This window comes from Pempheris klunzingeri, chromosome 10, assembly GCF_042242105.1.
Source record: "Pempheris klunzingeri isolate RE-2024b chromosome 10, fPemKlu1.hap1, whole genome shotgun sequence".
Taxonomy (NCBI): domain Eukaryota; kingdom Metazoa; phylum Chordata; class Actinopteri; order Acropomatiformes; family Pempheridae; genus Pempheris; species Pempheris klunzingeri.
The window spans coordinates 3,781,585-3,801,442 of NC_092021.1; the positions used below are offsets into that span (position 1 = coordinate 3,781,585).

Below are 19,858 nucleotides of genomic sequence, written 5' to 3' on the forward strand. Positions count from 1 at the left end.
GGATGGGGAAGTCCCACAGGATCTTAGCTCGTTCATTCTCAATCACTTTGGGAAATGTCTTCCATTCTGACCGTGGATTTCCAGTCCATACTCAGTGCAGATGTTCCTGCACATCTGGGTCCTGTGTTGTTCGGTAGATCACTGTCTCTATTGATCTTGTACTAAGTGCTTGCTCTTGTGTTGCCATGATTATTGCTTCTATGCAGTCTTTTAATCCAGCCTTTCCCAGCCACTGGTAGGATTTCTTGATATCAGCCACCTCTTCTATCTGTCGGTGCTGTTTAGGGGCTTGTCCCTCCAGGAGGGTTCATCCTCCTCTTCTGTGTTATCAGGTTTCTGCTGCCTTGGCAGTGTATCTCTGGGGTCAACTGCCTGATGTATTTCTGGATCTTGGTTGCTTCTTCCTGGACAGTAGCTCTCATGCTCACTAGTCCTCCGCCTCCCTTTTTCTGCTTATTGTACATTCTCAGGGTGCTGGGCTTGGAATGAAACCCTCGATACATTGTGAGGAGCCTCCTTGTGGCCTCTATCTCCTCCTTTGGCCATCTTACTATGCCAGCGGGGTATCTGATGAGTGACAGGGTGTACGTGATGATGGCTTGGACCTTGTGTCCTGAACATCTGCAATGCTGCCTTCTAGTAGTTCAACCCCCTAGGTTCTGATCATCTTCCCTCTCTTCGATTCCGTCCAAACACACGTATCTAGTCTGAGTGACATTCCGATGCCGTTGCTGTAGATCCTTGTGATGTGGATCGTTCAGTCAATATTTCGTTAATTCCTGGCATACAGTTTGATGTCATTCATGTAGAGGAGGTGAGTGATGGTTGCTCCACTTCGGAACCGGTATCCGTAGCCACTCTTTGAGATGATCTGTCTGAGGGGGTTCAGGCCTTTGCAGAACAGCAGAGGGGATAATGCATCACTTTGGTATATGCCGCACTTGATGGTGACTTGTGCTCTTGGCTTTGAGTTGGCCATTTGAGTTTTTTACCACAGGGCCTTTGAGTTTTTGATGAAGGCTCTTGGGGTCCTGTTAATGTTGATGTTTCCAAGCATTTCAGTATTTATGTGTGTGGCATTGAGTCGTATCTTTTAGTCAATCTAGGCAGTGCACAGGTAGGTCTGCCGGGTATTGAATTCTTGGGTGACTGTTATATCAACCAGCAGCTGGTGCTTGGTGCAGCTGGGAATGTCAGTATTTTGCAGGTATGTGTTTAGTGTCTGGATAATTGGCAGGTTTAAACCCAAAGCACAAAGACAAAGTAGCAAGGAGCAAGTAGCAAGTTCTGTTTATTATTAAGGCAAGAAAGGCAAACTGGGGAGATAAGTCAAACAGGCAAACAAATCTGTCAAAGGATAGGCAGGGAAATCCAAGGATATGGTGCTGAATTGTATGACAGTTGTATTTACCTGTCTTGTTTGTGTTTGTTGCTTAAACAATGTTTCTGCAACAATGATTATGCTGCCTTTTGGACCTGAGATCAATGAACAGGGTCAAGGTTATAAAAAGAATACACTGTCCTCTGTTGCAGATGTCTTCCTAACCTGTGTGAACATGGAGGCCGATGTTGGCAGTCTTGGAGCTCCTTCTTCTGCGACTGTTCAGGGACTGGCTATTCTGGAACCACCTGTCACAACTGTGAGTCTTAATGTTTTTTATTGCTTCAATGAGAAACAGAAAACATGCACGCTAGCAACAAACAGAAAGGGAAAAAAAGGAGAATGACAGATGGATATGCCTCAAGAAAATAACAAAAATAATGACAATACAATAATAACAAATGATTGGTTTTATGGATTTAAAAATGATTTTATTGCCTTTGCGAAAAAACTAGTGTTAGTTATCAAACTAAATCAACATCATTGCAGAAAAACAGTTCTTGAGGCATAAGGAAGGAGGATTAGAGGGATTTCTTCAAGATCTCAGTACTGACTGAAAATAGCAATTAGAAAATTTGATAAGACTAAGTTTGAAAATTTGAAGTTTTCTGTCATTCATCAGTGATAATTCCTGAGACATCAAGAGACATCAATAAAAAGAAGAACCACAGGCTGTCAGACAGGTTGGAGACAAACTTTAGCTGTGGAAATACAACACAACAAAAATAAGACTCAAAAACCAGTTATCCTTGAAATAGCTCCTGACCGACACATACATGTTGGAGTTTTTCCTCAAGGGTGTCAGCTCTTGACATCACCTTGCTATTCAGCGTGGAGCCATCTGTTTGAGTGTGTGTGAACTTCCTGTGCCCCCCCCGAATGCTGATTCCCTGTTTATATGCAGGCATATGCAGCTGGCCTCACGTCGGACAGAACGTGACAGTGAAAAACACCTCCTGAATTTAAAATGAGCTGCTCTCTCTTCCAACTTTGTTCTGCAACTTGTCCACATAGTGCACAGTAGTGCCGTGTTGGATTTGGTTTGTATTTGCTTCCTGGCTGTTTTGTCATATTGTATATAATTATACAACATATCTATTAGTTGTTTTTTGGGCATTTTCACTGTGTCTATGATTCATGGCTTAAAAGAATGTTGTCTTGCTCTACCCACAAGCCCTTATGGTGATATGGTAATTTCATCCATGTTTTTTGCTTAGATAGCCACTAGCATAGAGCATTTTTTAATGTTTTATGATCATATTGTTAATATTGATAATTAATTTGTATTTATTTCAACTTTAATGTGGCCCAACAAAGCAGGGGTATTATAGTAACTTTCAGAAAAACAGCTCCATAGTGCTACTTGAGTTCTAAATCTTCACAGGGAAGCTTTTATCTCATCATCCAATCAGTGCTTTACACTGCTTGTATTAGTGCCACTTCTCTCATATATTTGGCAAGTGTGTTTGCGAGTGTTTGCAAACATTGCTGTGAACTAATCTCTGACAATATTGAAATTTTCTTCGTCCAACTGCCTTTCAGCTCTACCTATTGTCAACTTGTGGATCCTTACGGTGGAGTTAATAATTCATTTCTGTATTGTCACCTAGTGTTGAGAAATGAATGGCAACAATATGAGCATATCTTATTTGAATAATAGCTCTGGTATTGGGAATTGTATACGATGCATACAATGATTAAGTAAATTAAACTTTGATTTTAGGGATCACAGCTTATTTTTTTTTTGCTTAGTGGTGGGGAGCTGAATGAATCGGCACATGACCTCAGACACCAAATATTTATTAATTTATTATGTAATCCATTACTTCTCTTTGGGCTTTTTGGGACCATTATTATTATTATGTATTATTCAAAACATAGTTGAATACTATGGACTGATCTATTCCTAACAGGGCTTTTTATGCAGCACTACCCCTCCCAATGTCTGAAGTCAGTCTCTATTTGGTTATCAGCTATTGGAATTTTATGACAGCTTGTTCATAAGAGGTCTAACAGAGTGCGAAACCTTTCTGGTGCCTTTCTGTACCCAAACATAAGCAATGGCAAACTGTATATTTGTTTTTCTGTCAGTGATATCTGGCAAACGAAAGGAATAGATATTTGTTCATGCAAAGCCAATATAATACAGTAAATAAAATGGGAAATGTTTCCATATTGGATGTAATGACAATACTTTATAGTTATTTCTATATTTTGTTACCTTTATTGAATCTTCAAGCCCAATTTATGGCAAAAGGAGGAGATGTCACCTCAGCACTTTTCTACGTATGTCAGCAACAATGCTACCCACCACACCACTGGTCAACCCTTAGTTACCCTTAGCAATAGAGAGAGGGTGTGTCTGTGTGCGAGGGGGTGTGTACAAGTGAATATGAGTAGGAAGGGAAGGCTCAGCCATGTGCTGGCTGAGATAATAGATGAACTACGAAAAGTGGGAGAATCAAAAGGTGACTACATTCAAAATGGCTGCCACTCAGAACCCTGGGGAGTGAGTCAGAGGAGGACTAAGGCACAGGCCATGTGCTGGGGACTTTTTATCTTGGTGGAGGGCGATTTGTATAGGTTTATATGTGTGTGTGAAGGTTAAGAAAGGATGGTTAGTTAGCATGCTAGACCCTCTGTGTGAGCAGAACTAACATCAGCTACATGGTAAACTAACATATTACAATAACCAAACTCATTGAACACCATTAAAGCAAATCAAAACCAATATATTCATATGGCTAAATCATTGCTTAGCTATGTATACAGTTAAGGTTATGTAATATATGCACAATTAGAGTTTGTTACCAGTCCTTGGAGGGAAAAGAGGGAGGCCCTTCAGTGTGCTGCTTTTTGAGCCAAGCTGGTAGAAGTCAGTCAAAGCTGGTCATTGTCCTTGCTGTACCCTGGTCGACGGTCGGAGGAAACCAGCCTTGCTAGTTAACCACCCGGTGCTAACTTGCTTGTGTGCTCCTGTTGGCTTGGAAGATTTTTGTTCTTGCTGGAGGACTTTGAGTCATACCTGCTGGCACTGAATAAACTTGGTTCAGGTAGGAATCCATGTTGCTGCCATGACAAAAGACAGTCTGCTTGGTACAGACCGCACTGAGGTTGGAGCAGGAGAAAAGAGCTGCAGGGCTGGAGCTGGACCCCTAGGATGGTCTAGGGCAGAAAGGAGGGCCCATGCGAAAAGAAAAAGAGCAGTAGGTGGAATTTCATTTATATTGACCTGAAGTTGTGGGGTCATGTGCCACACAATGACCAATGGCAACCTGAAAGCTGGGTCAATGGGTGCGGGTAGCACATGGGTCTGAAACTTCAGGACTCTGGAAAACTAAGTGCAGAGAGGACAGAGTCCTTTGTTCAAAAGTCACGGAGGCCCAACAGATCCTTTCCGTAATGTCGTCAAACACTTAGAATGACAATAGCAGCCTGTCTGTAGCAAAAACAAGCAGTGTTAGTGGACGTACATTGACGGGTGTGGTTGCCCCAAAGGATTACATTACTGCCATTGTATCCCTATTCACACCAGCCAGTTGAGGCGATCTACTGGAACAATTCCAAAACTTTTTGTGCCTACCAGTTATTTCAAACCGTCAAAGTTATGCTTTAATAAAGCTCAGAATCAGTGGTACATCCCCAGCTATCTGCCTGATTCTTTCTGTCTTGCTTCAAGATGCAGTGACTCATTTCCAGAAAATCCATGAAATAAGTTAATTTTTTATAGAAAAAGGTTTAAATGTTTTTTTTTCACTTGTGTGAAAGCCCTTTCTGTCTGGTCTGCTCCTCTCCTATTTTCTAATGGTTAGGGCTCGGTTGGGCAAAGGAGATGCCATGTACATCATTTAGCATTTAGCAGTGTTTAAATCAGAATTTGACAGTTGGTGGGTTGCTGTTGCTTGTGCGACCTCTCATGTCACATAACATGAAGCTGACTAGCTAAGGTTTGGACTGTTTTTATTTAATTTTTTGTTTTGTTCTCTTTTGGTCTTTGATTGTTGTCTGTTTCATCATGAGTATCATGTATCAGTAACATTAAACAGAAATACTTCAAATTCAGTTTTCAAGGAATTTGACGATTGATATATACATTATTTCTTGCAATGCAGTGAACAGAAAATTGTTGTTTCTGTGATGACACCTGAAAAAAAATGGCCTGCTCCTCCTTCCAGCTATCTACGAGTCATCCTGCGAGGCCTACAAGTTGATTGGCAGCTCCTCTGGCTTCTACTCCATTGATCCAGATGGGAGTGGCCCCCTGGGGCCTGCACCAGTCTACTGCAACATGACAGGTGAGTTCACCGTAGTCCATGTTGTCAACTTTACTCCATCAGAGTTCCACAGGGACCACAGCTCAGAGTCAAGTCTCTCACAAATCACGCTGCATCGATCAGCAGCACATCCACTCCACTGTCCAGAAAGAAATCATTATGGTCACTCGATAAGCTTCCTGCTGACAGTTTAGAGCTGCATTTGTGTGACGTCAGTGTATTTTGTCTATGGGTCTATGGGAATCCAGTTTTATTTGATGTTTATTTGATGTTTATTCTATAGGTGCAAATGTTTAGCATGGACTTTGCAATATGCCAAATCATCAATAGCCTAAGCTAGTTAGCATTCCAGTAACAAGGTCAGTCTTTGTAAAAAAGAAAAACTCAATCAAAACAAGGAAATTCATATAGGACAGCTCAAAAAACAAAGAATAATACAAAAAATTACCACAAAAGTTACAAGTATCGGTTCATCCATGACCACATGACTGTTCCCTCAAACAAACAGCTGTAGAAAGTGCACCTTACAATTCTCTAGAAAATCATCCATTCATCCATCCATCCATTGTCTACGCCGCTTATCCTCAAGGGTTGCGGGGGGCTGGAGCCAATTTCAGCTGACATTGGGCGAGAGGCGGGGTACAACCTGGACTGGTCGGCAGTCAATCACAGGGCCGACACATAGAGACACAATCACTCACAAGCACAATCTACAGTCTCCAGGAAACCACATGATACAAAAAAGCATCATTATCATTTACTAGATGCAGAAAAAACACACAATGTTGACTATAAAGAATATTTTTATGCAATATATTCTCCTATTTTAAATAGAAAAGAGAAAACTGTGTACATTGAGCATAGCATGCATGATAAGAAACAAACCAAGGTCTTGACACCAGGGCAAGTCATATCATCAAAGAGAGACTAAAGACAGTGCATTTTGTAATTCCTGTTTATATCAAAGGGTTTTGTGTCATTTAAATCATAGGGTAATGCAAAATGTGTCATGATGCAGATTTGTTTTTCTCCAGATTTCCACCCCTCAAAGACTTTTTGCTTTTTCAATGCCATTACACCTGCTTTTGCCATGGCCCACCTGACTGTTATGGGACTGTGAACACTGGCAGTTCAAATGTTGCTGCTATGCTGGCTAATTCCACTGTGCAATAGCGTTGATGTTTTGCCAATATAAGTCAGACATAAACAGCAACTGAGCTAACTGGTGCTGCAGATGACCATATTATGTTTAGGTATATTGTGTGGCTGAAAGACACCTTGGACCCAGCCCAAGTCTTTAACAATTTTTAAAAGCATAATTTAATACAATAATGCAAATCAGGACACAAGCAGTAACAAAATAATAAGTAATTGTAAAGAAAATGCATAAATGAATGTTTTTTTTAAAGATTAAAGGAAAGGTGTAGGCTGACGCCACAGTTTGTTTTACCTTCCCTTCTTGCAATGCACTATGTATATTTATGAGCAAGCCACAAACATACAAACATACAGTTAACAACTAAGATCAAACAGGATAAACAAGCTACATGGGTGGCTATGTCAGGTAGAGTGGGATGTCCATTAATTGCCCCCCCCCCTTTACTTCAGTACTACTACTACTACTACTACTAATGATAATAATAATGTGTGACTAACCCTTGTTCATTAGGCTTCAGAGCTTCATTCATTTTAATGAGGTGTGGTGGAACAGAGAAACATCTAAAAATTCAGGGCAATGGGCCCCCGGATCAAGGTTGAGAAACAGCCTTAATATACTGATGGTCTGAGATGACAGTGTTGTGACATTTAAAATGCTAAATACTTGGCAATAATTTACCATCTAATAGGAATAATCAATTGGACATTAAGAATTATACGCATTAAGAATTATTCACTGGGGAGGAAAAGGGACAGTCTCTCCCTGTGGGATAAACAGTTTTCCATAGAGCTGCTACATAAGAATTACTTATTCAAGTAGTGATATAGTCTGCCTTTGACATCTTCAAGACATCTATCTAAATATAGATTTAAGACACAATTGAAGTCACTCCAAATGATGGAAAAGACCATTTAAAAAAAGTTAGGCCCTTAAATGTTGACCAAAGTGAATAAATGGGAGTGAATTTTTAAAGTTACAATAAAGATATCTAAAGTATCTAATGTATGCAGTATCTTCAAGATGTTATCAGCTGAGATGGATTTAAGATAGGACAAGACTTTGCCTCTTTTAACTGCATGGTTTAATCTTTAAACAACCAGGGAGGCAAATAGAAATCCATTATTTATCATCTTTGACGTACAATGTTTGGAATTTTGTATGCATACATATTCACGACTCGCGATCCACTTACCCCTGTTTCAGGTTTTACCACAAAAAACTAAAACTTGTATAACATGTCTAGTCATTCTAAAAGGAGAAAGAATAAATAGAAAAGAGGGAAAATTGGGGTTATGATGTTTATTATGGATGGTTATTTATGTGTATTATTAATTATTAATTAGAATGATGCATTTTGTGTTGACAGTGAGCTGAAACAGTAAAGTTGTGAGCTGAAACACAAATTTAGCTCCAGAGAGCAGAGAAGTTGTAATGTTTTTGTATGTGCGTGTGTGTGTGTGTCATCTAGAGGAGAGGGTGTGGACAGTGCTGACCCACAACATCACAGCTCCGGTCAAAGTCCAGGGCTCGTCTGTGCAGAAACCTCACATCATGATTTTAAACTACAGCGCTTCAGCCAAACAACTGCGCGCCATAATAAGGGGGTCAGAGCAGTGCCAACAGGAAGTGGTTTACAACTGCAGGAAGTCCCGCCTCTTCAACACCAAAGGTAAAATTGTCTGCTTAAGAAGATTATTCTCCTCTTGAGAGGACACTCACACTGCATTGCTCCTGTCATTATGTTTTAGCAATCTCCAATCTTCTTGAATTGCTTCCACACATCGTACATTTGTCATGAAACATTCATTAAATCCTAAATACCACCATTCCCTTTGTGGATACAGAGAGTAGAGAACAAGCTGCTGTGGACGTAGCTCAGTTTTCTCAGCGGTTGCCTTTGTTGACTGAGCGCAGGCGTCTGCTGTGAAAAGGTCAAAGGCTGTCAATCACTTTGCTCTCTATGTAGCCACAAACAAATCCCAGTTTCCTACACACTAAACACCCTTTTCAAGTTCAGTTTTAGCTTTCAGTTATTATACTAATTTATGAGACAAAAACAAAACAGCCTCCATTTACCTGAATTTGTATTATGAACTATGAACTCCTGTTTTCATTCCCCCAGTTCTGCATTGTCTGCATAATAAGAAAAAGTCACTAATTACTTCCAATTGGTTCTGCTTTGCTGTTGTTTCAAATGATGTTAACCAACCATCATTGAAACTAAACACTCCCTGCCAATATTTTTACATAAAAAACATCAGTGATTAATATGTTAGATTTCCTTGGAGGCTTTTAATGTGAAATCTTTGCAGAAAGAGATGTTTCATTAACAGTAACTGACACTGATTAGTAAAAATGCATAACTCACCAACGCTACTGTTAAGATCAGAGGCATTTGTCATTTAGCATCTACTGCAACAATGTAGAGGAAACAAAGTCGCCTTTCTAAACTGAGTAGAGAGGATATTTATTTTCTGGAATAATAGTAATGGTATTTTTGAACAAGAAAACAAGAAATGTAGTTTTACCTATAACTGCTTTGAAATAAAAAAGGAGAAAGCTTAAACAGAAATCTGAGTTGCTCTTTGAGTAGAGTTCAAAATGCAGATAAATTTAAATAAAAAAAATAAAAAACTTCACTGCATGTTTCCTTAGATCTTAGATCTTTCTTAGATCTTCTTAGATCAATGCCTTTCAGTGAGTGCCTCACAGGACCCTGTGGACAGCTTTTAACTTCTTCCAGGTCCCAGAAATCACCACAAAGCTGGTCAAAGCTTACTTCCATGACCTCCACTTCTGCATCACAACATGGGACAGCACCACCGCCCAATAGCACCTATGGTATTCATCATCTGATCATCACAATAGGTGATCGCTTGAAGAGTGGGCTTCCTTCAATCATGGTGTACGTGATACACAACAAGAACAACAAAAGCGTCCACCACACACTTGCTGGAAAACTCGAAAATATCAAATGGGGATGGATATTAAACCCCGCAGTATTTCCATTGTCAGATGACGGCTAACTGAGAAAAATATGACTCAATCAACTACACGCAATTATCTCCTTCAAATCTCTTTCAGATTTCTATTTTGGGCCTTACCATCCCACCATTATAAAACCTGACCTGACACCTGGCACACAGCAGTCACAGAAAGGGTGCATTGGATGTCGTGAACACAGCATTGACATATTATCAATCTTTAAAGCTGATATAGCAAACTTTTTAGCAAAAGTCATCTCCACATGCAGCACTTCCAGAGCACCATGATCATTCATTTGGAGTGGTGTTTGTTCTCACCTGCACAAAGATGCACAAATATAAGTGCTCATTATGTTAAACATGTGAGAGTTTAACATTATTTAAACATTAAAAGATTGGACTGGATTTCCTTTACATTTCCTCCCACAGTCCAGAAGCATGCAGGTTAGGCTGATTGGTGACTCTGTATTGCCTGTAGGTGTGAATGTGAGTGGGAATGGTTGTGTTTCTCCATTTGTCAGCCCTGTGACTGGCTGATGCACCCTGCATCAGCTGAGATGGGATTTAACCTCCGTGCAAACCTCTCAAGCATAAGTTGATACAGCTAATGGATGGATGGATAATTGAATTATTATTATCTGTACATTTTAATTGGTTGAGTTAACACTAATTTCAACAATGTTATGTACTGCTGGATAGTCTATCCATCGCAATTCAACACAACTGCCATAAATTCTACCTTTATGAAGGTAAAATAAAGTTCAGTTTTTGGTACAAATTTGGTTAAATTCTGAAGACATTGTTAAAGGTGGTGTTGTACTGAACTACTGGGAACTACTCCCAGAAACAGTTTTGAATATAGTGCACTCCATTTGGCACTATTATTGACAAAATAATCTCCCTGACAGTGTCAACAAAACCTGAACATTATAGGCATCAGAAAAGTCGACTTTATGACAGAACAGTTGGATTGCATTAGTTTGGACAGGTGTAATAAATGCACTGGTGTAAAAGCTACAATATTTGCCACAAAACAAAGTGAAGCAGAAGTATAATCTAGTATGAAATGAAGATACAGAATTTAAATATTGTACTGCATTGTTGTAAATGTAGTCACTTCCTATGGCTGTAAATAAATCGTTCATTTTGATTGTGGAGCTAGAAGTACCCTTCAAGCATCCAGTGTGTTTTCTTAGTTACTTAGTTACCTGTTTACTTAGACCAACTCATTGGCAGAACCTCACAATTATGGCGCTTTTCCACTAGTACCTACTCGGCTCGACTCGACTCGACTCAGTCTTTTTGGTTTTCCACTAGCGATAGTACCTGGTACCAGGTACTATTTTAGTACCTCCTCGGCCGGGGTTCCAAGCGAGCTGAGTGAAAATGTGTCGTCAACATACTGCAGGCCACTGATTGGCCAGGGAGTGATGTCACTGGATGAGTCATGACAGCAACTCGTTCACAAAAATCAAGCCCGCCATTTTTAAAACCCTTGCAACAGCAACCGGGCATTTTTATCATTTAATTCAATTCAATTCAATTCAATTTGATTTGTATAGCCCAATATCACAACAGAGTGTCTCATAGTGCTTTACAAAGTTCACTGAAATAAACAAGTGTAAGCGAACAAACAATCTAATAAAGAGTCCAGCAGTCGATGAGGCCAATGGATCAGTCCGGTGGATCTGTCCGAGGCATCACCTGCCCTTTATGACCCTCCTTCTTCGGGAAGGAAAAACTCAAAAAACCCAGTGGGAAAAGAGAAACCTCCGGGAGCACCACAGTGAAGGAGAGATCCAGCTCCCAAGGACGGACAGGCTGTAGCCTTGGACAGACGCACATCCATTGGCTGGTGGAGAACCACATCAGCGAACATTTAGCGAAAAGTGAAACGTGGAAAATGGCTGCACGTAAACCAAAACCGTGGTCCAACGAGTTCTTAGTTGTGTCGTTGCGTTGTGTATTGTGTCGCATACAAATGACGTCAGAGGAGTTTCGGCCCGCCTTGCTATGACGACCCCACCCACGTTGAGGTGGTACTCAATTGTAATGGAAAACCAACCAAACCGTGTCGAGTCGAGTCGAGCCGAGTAGGTAGTAGTGGAAAAGCGCCATTAGACCTCTCCAGAACTGTGTGTATTAGACATACATGGATAAAGTAAAAGTCAGAGGACAGCTGACCATCACACCTAGACTATTTTGATGGACATCCCATTCTAAAACCATGGGCATTAATGTGGAGTTGGACGTCACTTTGGAACTGCTGACACGCTCCTGTGAAGGCTTATGGGAGATTTTCTGTATTCCGTGTTCTTACACCCAAAGGTATTCATTGGGGTTGAGGTCAGGGCTCTATGCTGATGACCTGAGTTCCTCAATACCAAACTTGTCAAACCATGTTTTTATTGACCTTGCTTGGTTTATAGGGGAACAGTCATGCTAGAACAGCAAAGGGTCTTCCCCAAACTGCTGCCACAAAGTTTGATGTGCCCCATTGGTAGACATGTCTTTGTATCCTCTAACACTTCTCTACACACTAACTACTAAATCACTGAACCCTGTTTTGTACTTGTCTGTTAAATAATTTAAGAACTTGGACAAATAAGGATTGATATTTTGCTTTAGACTTTTTTCATGTTTATTGAAATGAGGATTCATATATGCAGAAGATGAACATTAGTGTAGAGTTTAAATCTATTAATTAGCCTTTATTTATGGTTTACAGTTATAACCAGCAGTGCTGTATGACAGCTGTCACTGTGCCAATACACAGCAGCTCCCTGTGAGTCAGGTTGCTTTCACATCTCAGCTTTTCAATGTGCAAATAAACTTGCTTTACACAATACATTATATATATAGATAGAACATTTATTATTGAGGCAGCCAAACATGTATTCATTTTTAAGTTTTCAAGGGGTTGAGACCCCCTGACAGCCGTTGTATTTCATACATCACCTCTCTCCCATCTTTCCTGTTTTCTACCGTCATAGGTCTGCGAGAGCTTGCAGATGTTCTCTCGTCTAACGTCTTTGTAAACATTGTGACATATTCAAGTGTGGTTTAATTATGTATTTTTACTTTATTTAAAAGCTTGGTTCATTTCTTCATTAATATCCATATTGGATTAAGCGATGATGCGCAGTAGTGTACTCAGAGGCAACACATGACAACTAACAAGCAGCTTTAGATTAATGACTGCTCTTCCCTGCAGCTCAATCAGGGGCCTAATTACTTTTACTTAAGCCTTTGTGAGCAAGGACAACGGCATGTTTTTTCAGTATTGATATAGTCATACATTAGTGAGAATGTGTTTATCAAGTGTATCATTGACCAGCTACCTACACATCTTTGTAGTTTATCCCAGCTCTTCTGTTGCCTCCTCCTGTCTAATTCTCACTGAATTGTAAATAACTTAAATTGATGAATGTGTTTCCTCCAAGAACCGGTAATGTCAGATAACATTACTGAGAGAACGTTACCAGGTCTAAGATGCTTCTGGTTAATGGCAGTCCAGCAGGTCAAGCGGCCACATCAAGTTCTGATTTTGGTGGACAGAGAATACTTTTGTCACTAATCAGAAGCTACAGTGTGTGATTCTGCAGATGTATTGATGTCATTAAATAAGAATTTGTATTAAACAGTAATTATTCATTTGTCCATTCATTGTTAAATTATTGTTTAATTTTTATTCACTGACAAAAAAGATTTAATGCATTATATCATAGTTCTCATTTTCCAATGTTACTTTTTATTTAGTTGTACCATCATAGTTTTCAATGCTGAAATTAACACAGATTGTGACACTATTTTTCTATAATTAAAATCACAACACATAAGTGAAGAGTATTGTAACTGAGTGCTGTCCAGCAGAGAGCAGTATATACCTGAGGTGTTCCTGAGGTTTTCCTTTTAAGAGGGAGGTGCATTGTTCACGTCAAATTAAAAAATGAGAAACAATTCATTCAGTTATTATTCAGTTTGTTCTTTGTTTGTTAGGTGTTGTTATATGCTTTTCCATTTACCATTGTAGGGTAGATGGTAATAATAATAATTTCTAATGTTTGTGATATAGATGTCATGGTGCCTGGCAATAGTGTTGAAACAGAAACAGAAAGAAGAATGAAAGACGGAGTCATTTTCCGGGTCTTCGCTGTGTGTGTGCTTTTTCAGTGAAAGGCAGGACCTTTGTCTCTGACTGTGTGGTGTTTGGTTGCAGACGGCCGTCCTTTATCCTGGTGGTTGGATCACGGAGGAGAGAAGCGTAGCTACTGGGGGGGCTTCCTGCCTGGAGTCCAGCAGTGCTCCTGCAGCCTGGAGGAGAACTGCATTGACATGAACTACTTCTGCAACTGCGATGCCGACACAGACACGTGGTACGAATACAGAGCATACAGAGCACATACATACATACAGAACACTATGACCACCACACTGCACTGAAGACTCCTGAAGCTTAGCATATTGTTTGGCATATGATGAATTGCTGTGGATAACACACCCAACAGTATGTAAAATAGTTTCATTTTGCCAGTGTTTGAATGTAACTAAGTACATTTACTCAAGTATTTGCATTTGACTTGAGTATTTTCTTTTCAGACCACTTTGTACATTTCAGAGGGAAATACATTCATCTGACAGCCTTAGTTAGTCTTTACTTTACAAATTATGATATGATATTAAGTTTTGTTATATCTAACTCAAAATTATTATACTACACATCAGTATGTACAAGTACACCTGAAGCAATTAGTTGATTGACAGAAAATCTTTGGATTTTTTGATTGTGGTCATTTTTCATGTAAAAAAGAAAACATGTTTCCACCTTCTCAAATATGAGGATTTTTCTATATTTACTACTTTTTCTTTTCATACTTCATACTGGAATATTTACACTGTGGTATCAGTACTTTTCCTTAGGTAAAAGATCTGAGTACTTCTTTCACCACTGTCTACAGTAGAAAAGCATTTTCCCATTGACCACTATCATAAAAGATCAAACTATTAATGGGACACCTTCAGCTACAAACTTAGACTTTGTATTCTGAACTTTGTATTTCAATGTTAAGTCTTAAGGCCGAGCGGTAATTGTGCCAGTGGAGGCAGTGGGAGAAACACTGATGAACATTTGCAGTAGGCCACACATCATGGATGCAAGCCTGAGAAAACTATTTTTATACATTTTAATCAACTTAAGATAGCCATCTTAATCATAATTGTTTTGATTTTAAGTAGCAGGGAACATGAGGAAAGTGTGTAGAAATGCATAAGAAAATTTTAAGTCCTTTTGTATGTATACATATAGTATTGTGAGTCCAAGGAAATGCTAGTAAGTATAAATACAACACATTTCTTTAATACAAAGAAATACTGTACATAAATATAAAATGTAATTTTTAAATTTGATTGATTTACAAAATGCAAAGTGAGCAAATAGAAGAAAAATTTATTTCAAATCAGTATTGGGTGTGACCACTGTTTGCCTTCAAAACCGCATCAACTCTTCTAGGTACAATTTCAGGGATTCTGTAGGATCATAGTCAGGTGTGTGATTTACAAAAACAGCTGTAGGAGGTTTAAAACTGGGTGAGGAACAACCAAACTGCTACCAACGTGAGCTTGTGGAAGACATGTCACAGGTCATCATGTTCAGACTGAGCACAGCAGCAACACAAGGTAGTTCTACTGCATCAGCAAGGTCTCTGCCAGGCAAACACTTCAACGTAGACTTTGAGACTTTGAGACTTTCTTTATTTGACTGGGGTTTCAAGATGTGCTGTTCAAGCTCTTTTAAAAGAAGCACAAAGAAACGGGCAACGTTGAGGACCATAGGCGCAGTGATCGGCCAAGGAAACTGGAAATGAAACGAAAGTGCAGCAGATGAAAGACACATTATACTTACTTCCATTCAAAATCAGAAGATGCTCAGCAGAGCCATCAGCTCAGAACCAGCAGAAACCAGTGGGACCCAAGTACACCATCTACTGTACGGAGGAGTCTGGACAGAAGTGGCCTTCGTGGAAGAATTGTGGCCAAAAAGCCAAACCTCCAATGTGGAAACTTTAACTCAACTTAACTAAGCATGAAAAGATAGGAACTGTGGTGCAGGGAAATGGCAGCAGGTGCTCTGGACTAAAATATACGGTTGTAACAGAAGGCAGTTTGTTCGCTGAATGAGTGTCTGAAGGCAAGTTTGGGGCTACATTTCTGCAAATGGATTTGGTCAGAGTTAATGGTGTCCTCTCTGCTGAGAAATACAGGCTGATACTTATCCATCATACAATCCCATCAGGGAGGTGACTGATTGATCTGATTTCTGCAGCAGGACAAAGATCACAAACATACAGCCAATGTCGTTAGGAACTATCTTCAGCGTAAAAAAAGAACAACAAGTCCTGGACGTGATGGTGTGGCCCCCACAGAACCCTGAATCGAACATCATCCAGTCTGTCTGGGATCACATGAAGAGCCAGAAGGATCTGAGGCAGCCGACATCCACACAAGATCAGTCTTTAGTTCTCCAAGATGTTTGGAACAAGCTACCTGCTGAGTTCCTTCAAAAACTGTGTGCAAGTGGAAGAACTGATGCTGTTTTGAGGAGGTGGTCACACCAAATATTGATTTGGTTTATTTCACACACCAACGCTGCTGCAAGCTGCAAGATGCAGCAGGCATAGTTCTTTGCTACATTGTTTTTATTATCGAAAAGCAACAAAAAAATCGGACTGTTTGTGCCGACATCCTTACAGAGCGTTTCACCAGATGGCGGTAAAAATGAGGGAAAATAGATATTTTTGTAATATATATGAAAATGAAATATAATATTTGTTTTTTCAAATATTCCAAAATCATGGCTCATCCCTAATATATATATATATATATATATATATATACACACACACACACACACACATATATGTATATATATATACATATATGTGTGTGTGTGATCCTACCTTTAGATTTTCACGGTTCTGGTATGTTCGGCTACACTCTCTCTGTATGTTAATCTTCACCTCAGCCAGTCCTCTTAGGGATTTCACATCAGGGAGCTTCATTTACATTTTTCCACAGGCACTGCAGCCACAGGTCTGAATTGTGATGTATCACTGTTTTCACGTGTTGATTCTGCAGAAGAATAAATCCCTTTTTCTGGGCTCTCAAAGTGAGACTGCTCACTGTTATTTTCTGTTACAGGACTAATGACACAGGAGTCCTCTCCTATAAAGACCATCTGCCAATGAGCCACATCGTGATCGGAGACACCAACAGAACAGGCTCGCAGGCCATCTACCAAATCGGCCCTCTGCGTTGTTATGGAGACAGTAGGTGACCACTTCAGTCAAGCTTCAGTTTGGGCTGCAGAGGGTTTGATTCTCAGGTTTTTGACTCAGGATCTGAGACAAAACACGTTCAGATATCATTTTTACCTTTAGCATCATGCTTAGAATTGACCCTTCGCTAAGTCCCCCTTGGTTTCTGTTGCTGTGCCTGTCAAACTTCGCCTATGCGACATGTCAACATGTTACTATGGCGTTTTCAACCATCTCTGTGAGAGATATTCCAAAGGAAATAACCAGGACTGATGTGGTCTGGATGGGGAGAAAGCTGTTCTCACAAATAGTACAAGGTTTTCACAAATGTAAGAGTTGAAAAGTATTAAACAGTTGTCTAGTAACAAAGAAGACCATCAAGTTTTCCATCATTTTTCAGTTAATTTGTGGGAAATTGGATGAAATAATGGAATAATAGGGTCATTACACAGACACGTTCAAAGTGGTTACCTTCAGTAAATCACATGCCAACAACCAGGCTGCTACAGAGTAACCACACACACATCACACTGGTCCTACATATTCTACCCGTTTATGTGGGACACATTAGATTACCAGAAGCCATTAATCTTCTGTGTCAAACCTTTTTTTTTTTCTTTTTCAAAAGTGATGTTCCATGTTTTATTCTTGGGATGCATTACAGTGCAAACATACTTGTGCTACATCAATCACAATATACCATGCAAACAATATGCATTTATGATGTAATAGAATTATGACTGAAAAAATGTTTATTGATGCAATCATATATATTACGATTTCCATTAATTACTTTATTATTCATTTCTATGGCTTTTGTACTAACTACTTGTACTACTAATGCGCTGTGTGTCCCTGTCATGTGATTTCCTCAATCAGTTCTTCTTCATTAATTGAGCTGCTGTTGTCATGCATCACTGTGATTGGCTCAGCTGTTTCACAGCTCTGAGATCAGTGATGTGATTAGCTGAGAGCGTACTCATTAATCAGCACACTCTCCAATCTAAATACCAGCTTATTCCTGCCCTTTTACGTTTGTGCTGCTGCACCTACATGAACAAAAATAGCAGGTGGAGACATCCACATAGTCTCTGTGCTCAAGAAAGAGGTTATACTGAAAATACAGGCAGAAATACTTTTGCATGCTGTGTTGGATTGTATTTACAAAATTGTCAGACTTTGTGCCAGGAGTGTGTGCCCATCTGACCTGTGCACGACAGGTTTCTCCATATGATGTCAGTTTGTCTCTATAAGGAGCCAAGCCAACCTGCTGATGCTAGTATGACTTAATACCTGAGATGTTAGGAGTGCAGGCAGAGCCTCGTCATCCAGATCAGCCGCACTGGCCGTGTGTGTTTGGTTTGAATTTGTCATGACTCCAGTTTTCCTCACCTTAACCTTAAGTAATTGTTAGAAAGTTTGGCTATCTACTTGCTGTGAGCATCCTACCAGGAAGCCTGCTCCTGTACTCTTCTTTGATTTTCTTTCAGAGTCCATCTGGAACTCAGCATCCTTCTACCAGCAGTCTTCCTCCCTCCTCTTCCCCACCTTGCAGGCTGAGCTCGCCTCAGACATCTGCTTCTACTTCAAGACCAGCTCTCCTTCAGGGGTCTTTCTGGAGAACCTCGGCCATAAAGACTTCATCCGGGTGGAGCTCAGCTGTGAGTCCAATGCTATGTAGATTTATTTTGTCATCTGTTAAAAGAAAACTAGTATCGATAGTAAAAAAAAAGATAGTATATTTACAGTGAAAAGCAGGAGTCCAGGGGCCTCTTTTATAAAACTATGCATTGGAAAGTTTATATGCACATAAAAGCTGAAGATGGTGTAGGCCAAAAAATAATAATACATCATTTCTAAAACTGTGTGAGTGCAATTTCCTCCTTATGAATCAAATCCACCACTGAAATGTAATCCTCAAGGCCAAGGCCCCCTCCTTGTCTCTTGACCTCATGGCACATGCCAACTTTGCCCATGTGATAATCCATCTATGATACATTTACCTTAATGTTGATTTAATGTGTCAGTCTGTCAGCTACACATTTAAACAACATGTAGCCTTCTAAATTTGGCACATCTAATTTTGTATGGGCTACTTAATCGAAATACTGGTCGCGCTAATTCAAAACTATAAATTGATGAGTATAAATTATGGATACAGACATTGAGATGGGAGCTTTAATTTAAAAGTTTATCTGGGAACATGTAACGCCTGAAATCGTTTGGTTGTTGGTTGTTCCTGAAGGAAAGGGGAATGTGTTCTGGGTACCATCCACACTTAAATAACTCTGTGCTACAGACATGCTGTGTAATTGGCTGCACCGGGATTAAATCCCACATCACTGATCTCCAATTTGGTCAAACCAGTTTTACTTTCATTCACTTTAATTTTAACAGCTGTAGCCTAATCTAAGTAGCACAGATGCTTGTCAGTCACAGCACATGTAAGAGGAGGACAGTGGCAGTGAGCCTGAGGGCTCATCCTCCTTGCAGAGTCAAGGCTGCAGATAATTGTATAAAGATTCATAACCTCAAAAAGAATATGTTGTGGTGGGGCCTGGGCGGTTTGTAGGCTACTAACAGTTACTGGTTGGACCTCAGGCTACACTACGGGCTGATTATCTTATCTTATCTTATCTTATCTTATCTTATCTTATCTTATCTTATCTTATCTTATCTTATCTTATCTTATCTTATCTTATCTTATCTTATCTTATCTTATCTTATCTTATCTTATCTTATCTTAT

General features: G+C 39.7%; 1 protein-coding gene across 1 annotated transcript in view; it reads left to right on the forward strand.

The window, feature by feature from the left end:
- Positions 1-19,858, forward strand: part of LOC139208597 (contactin-associated protein-like 5) — a 137,616-nt gene that overhangs the window by 101,020 nt on the left and 16,738 nt on the right. The window contains exons 15-20 of the mRNA XM_070838317.1: positions 1,534-1,640; positions 5,557-5,676; positions 8,283-8,483; positions 14,018-14,174; positions 16,996-17,123; positions 18,602-18,772. Coding sequence (XP_070694418.1) covers positions 1,534-1,640; positions 5,557-5,676; positions 8,283-8,483; positions 14,018-14,174; positions 16,996-17,123; positions 18,602-18,772 — 884 coding nt within the window. The remainder of the gene's footprint in view (positions 1-1,533; positions 1,641-5,556; positions 5,677-8,282; positions 8,484-14,017; positions 14,175-16,995; positions 17,124-18,601; positions 18,773-19,858) is intronic.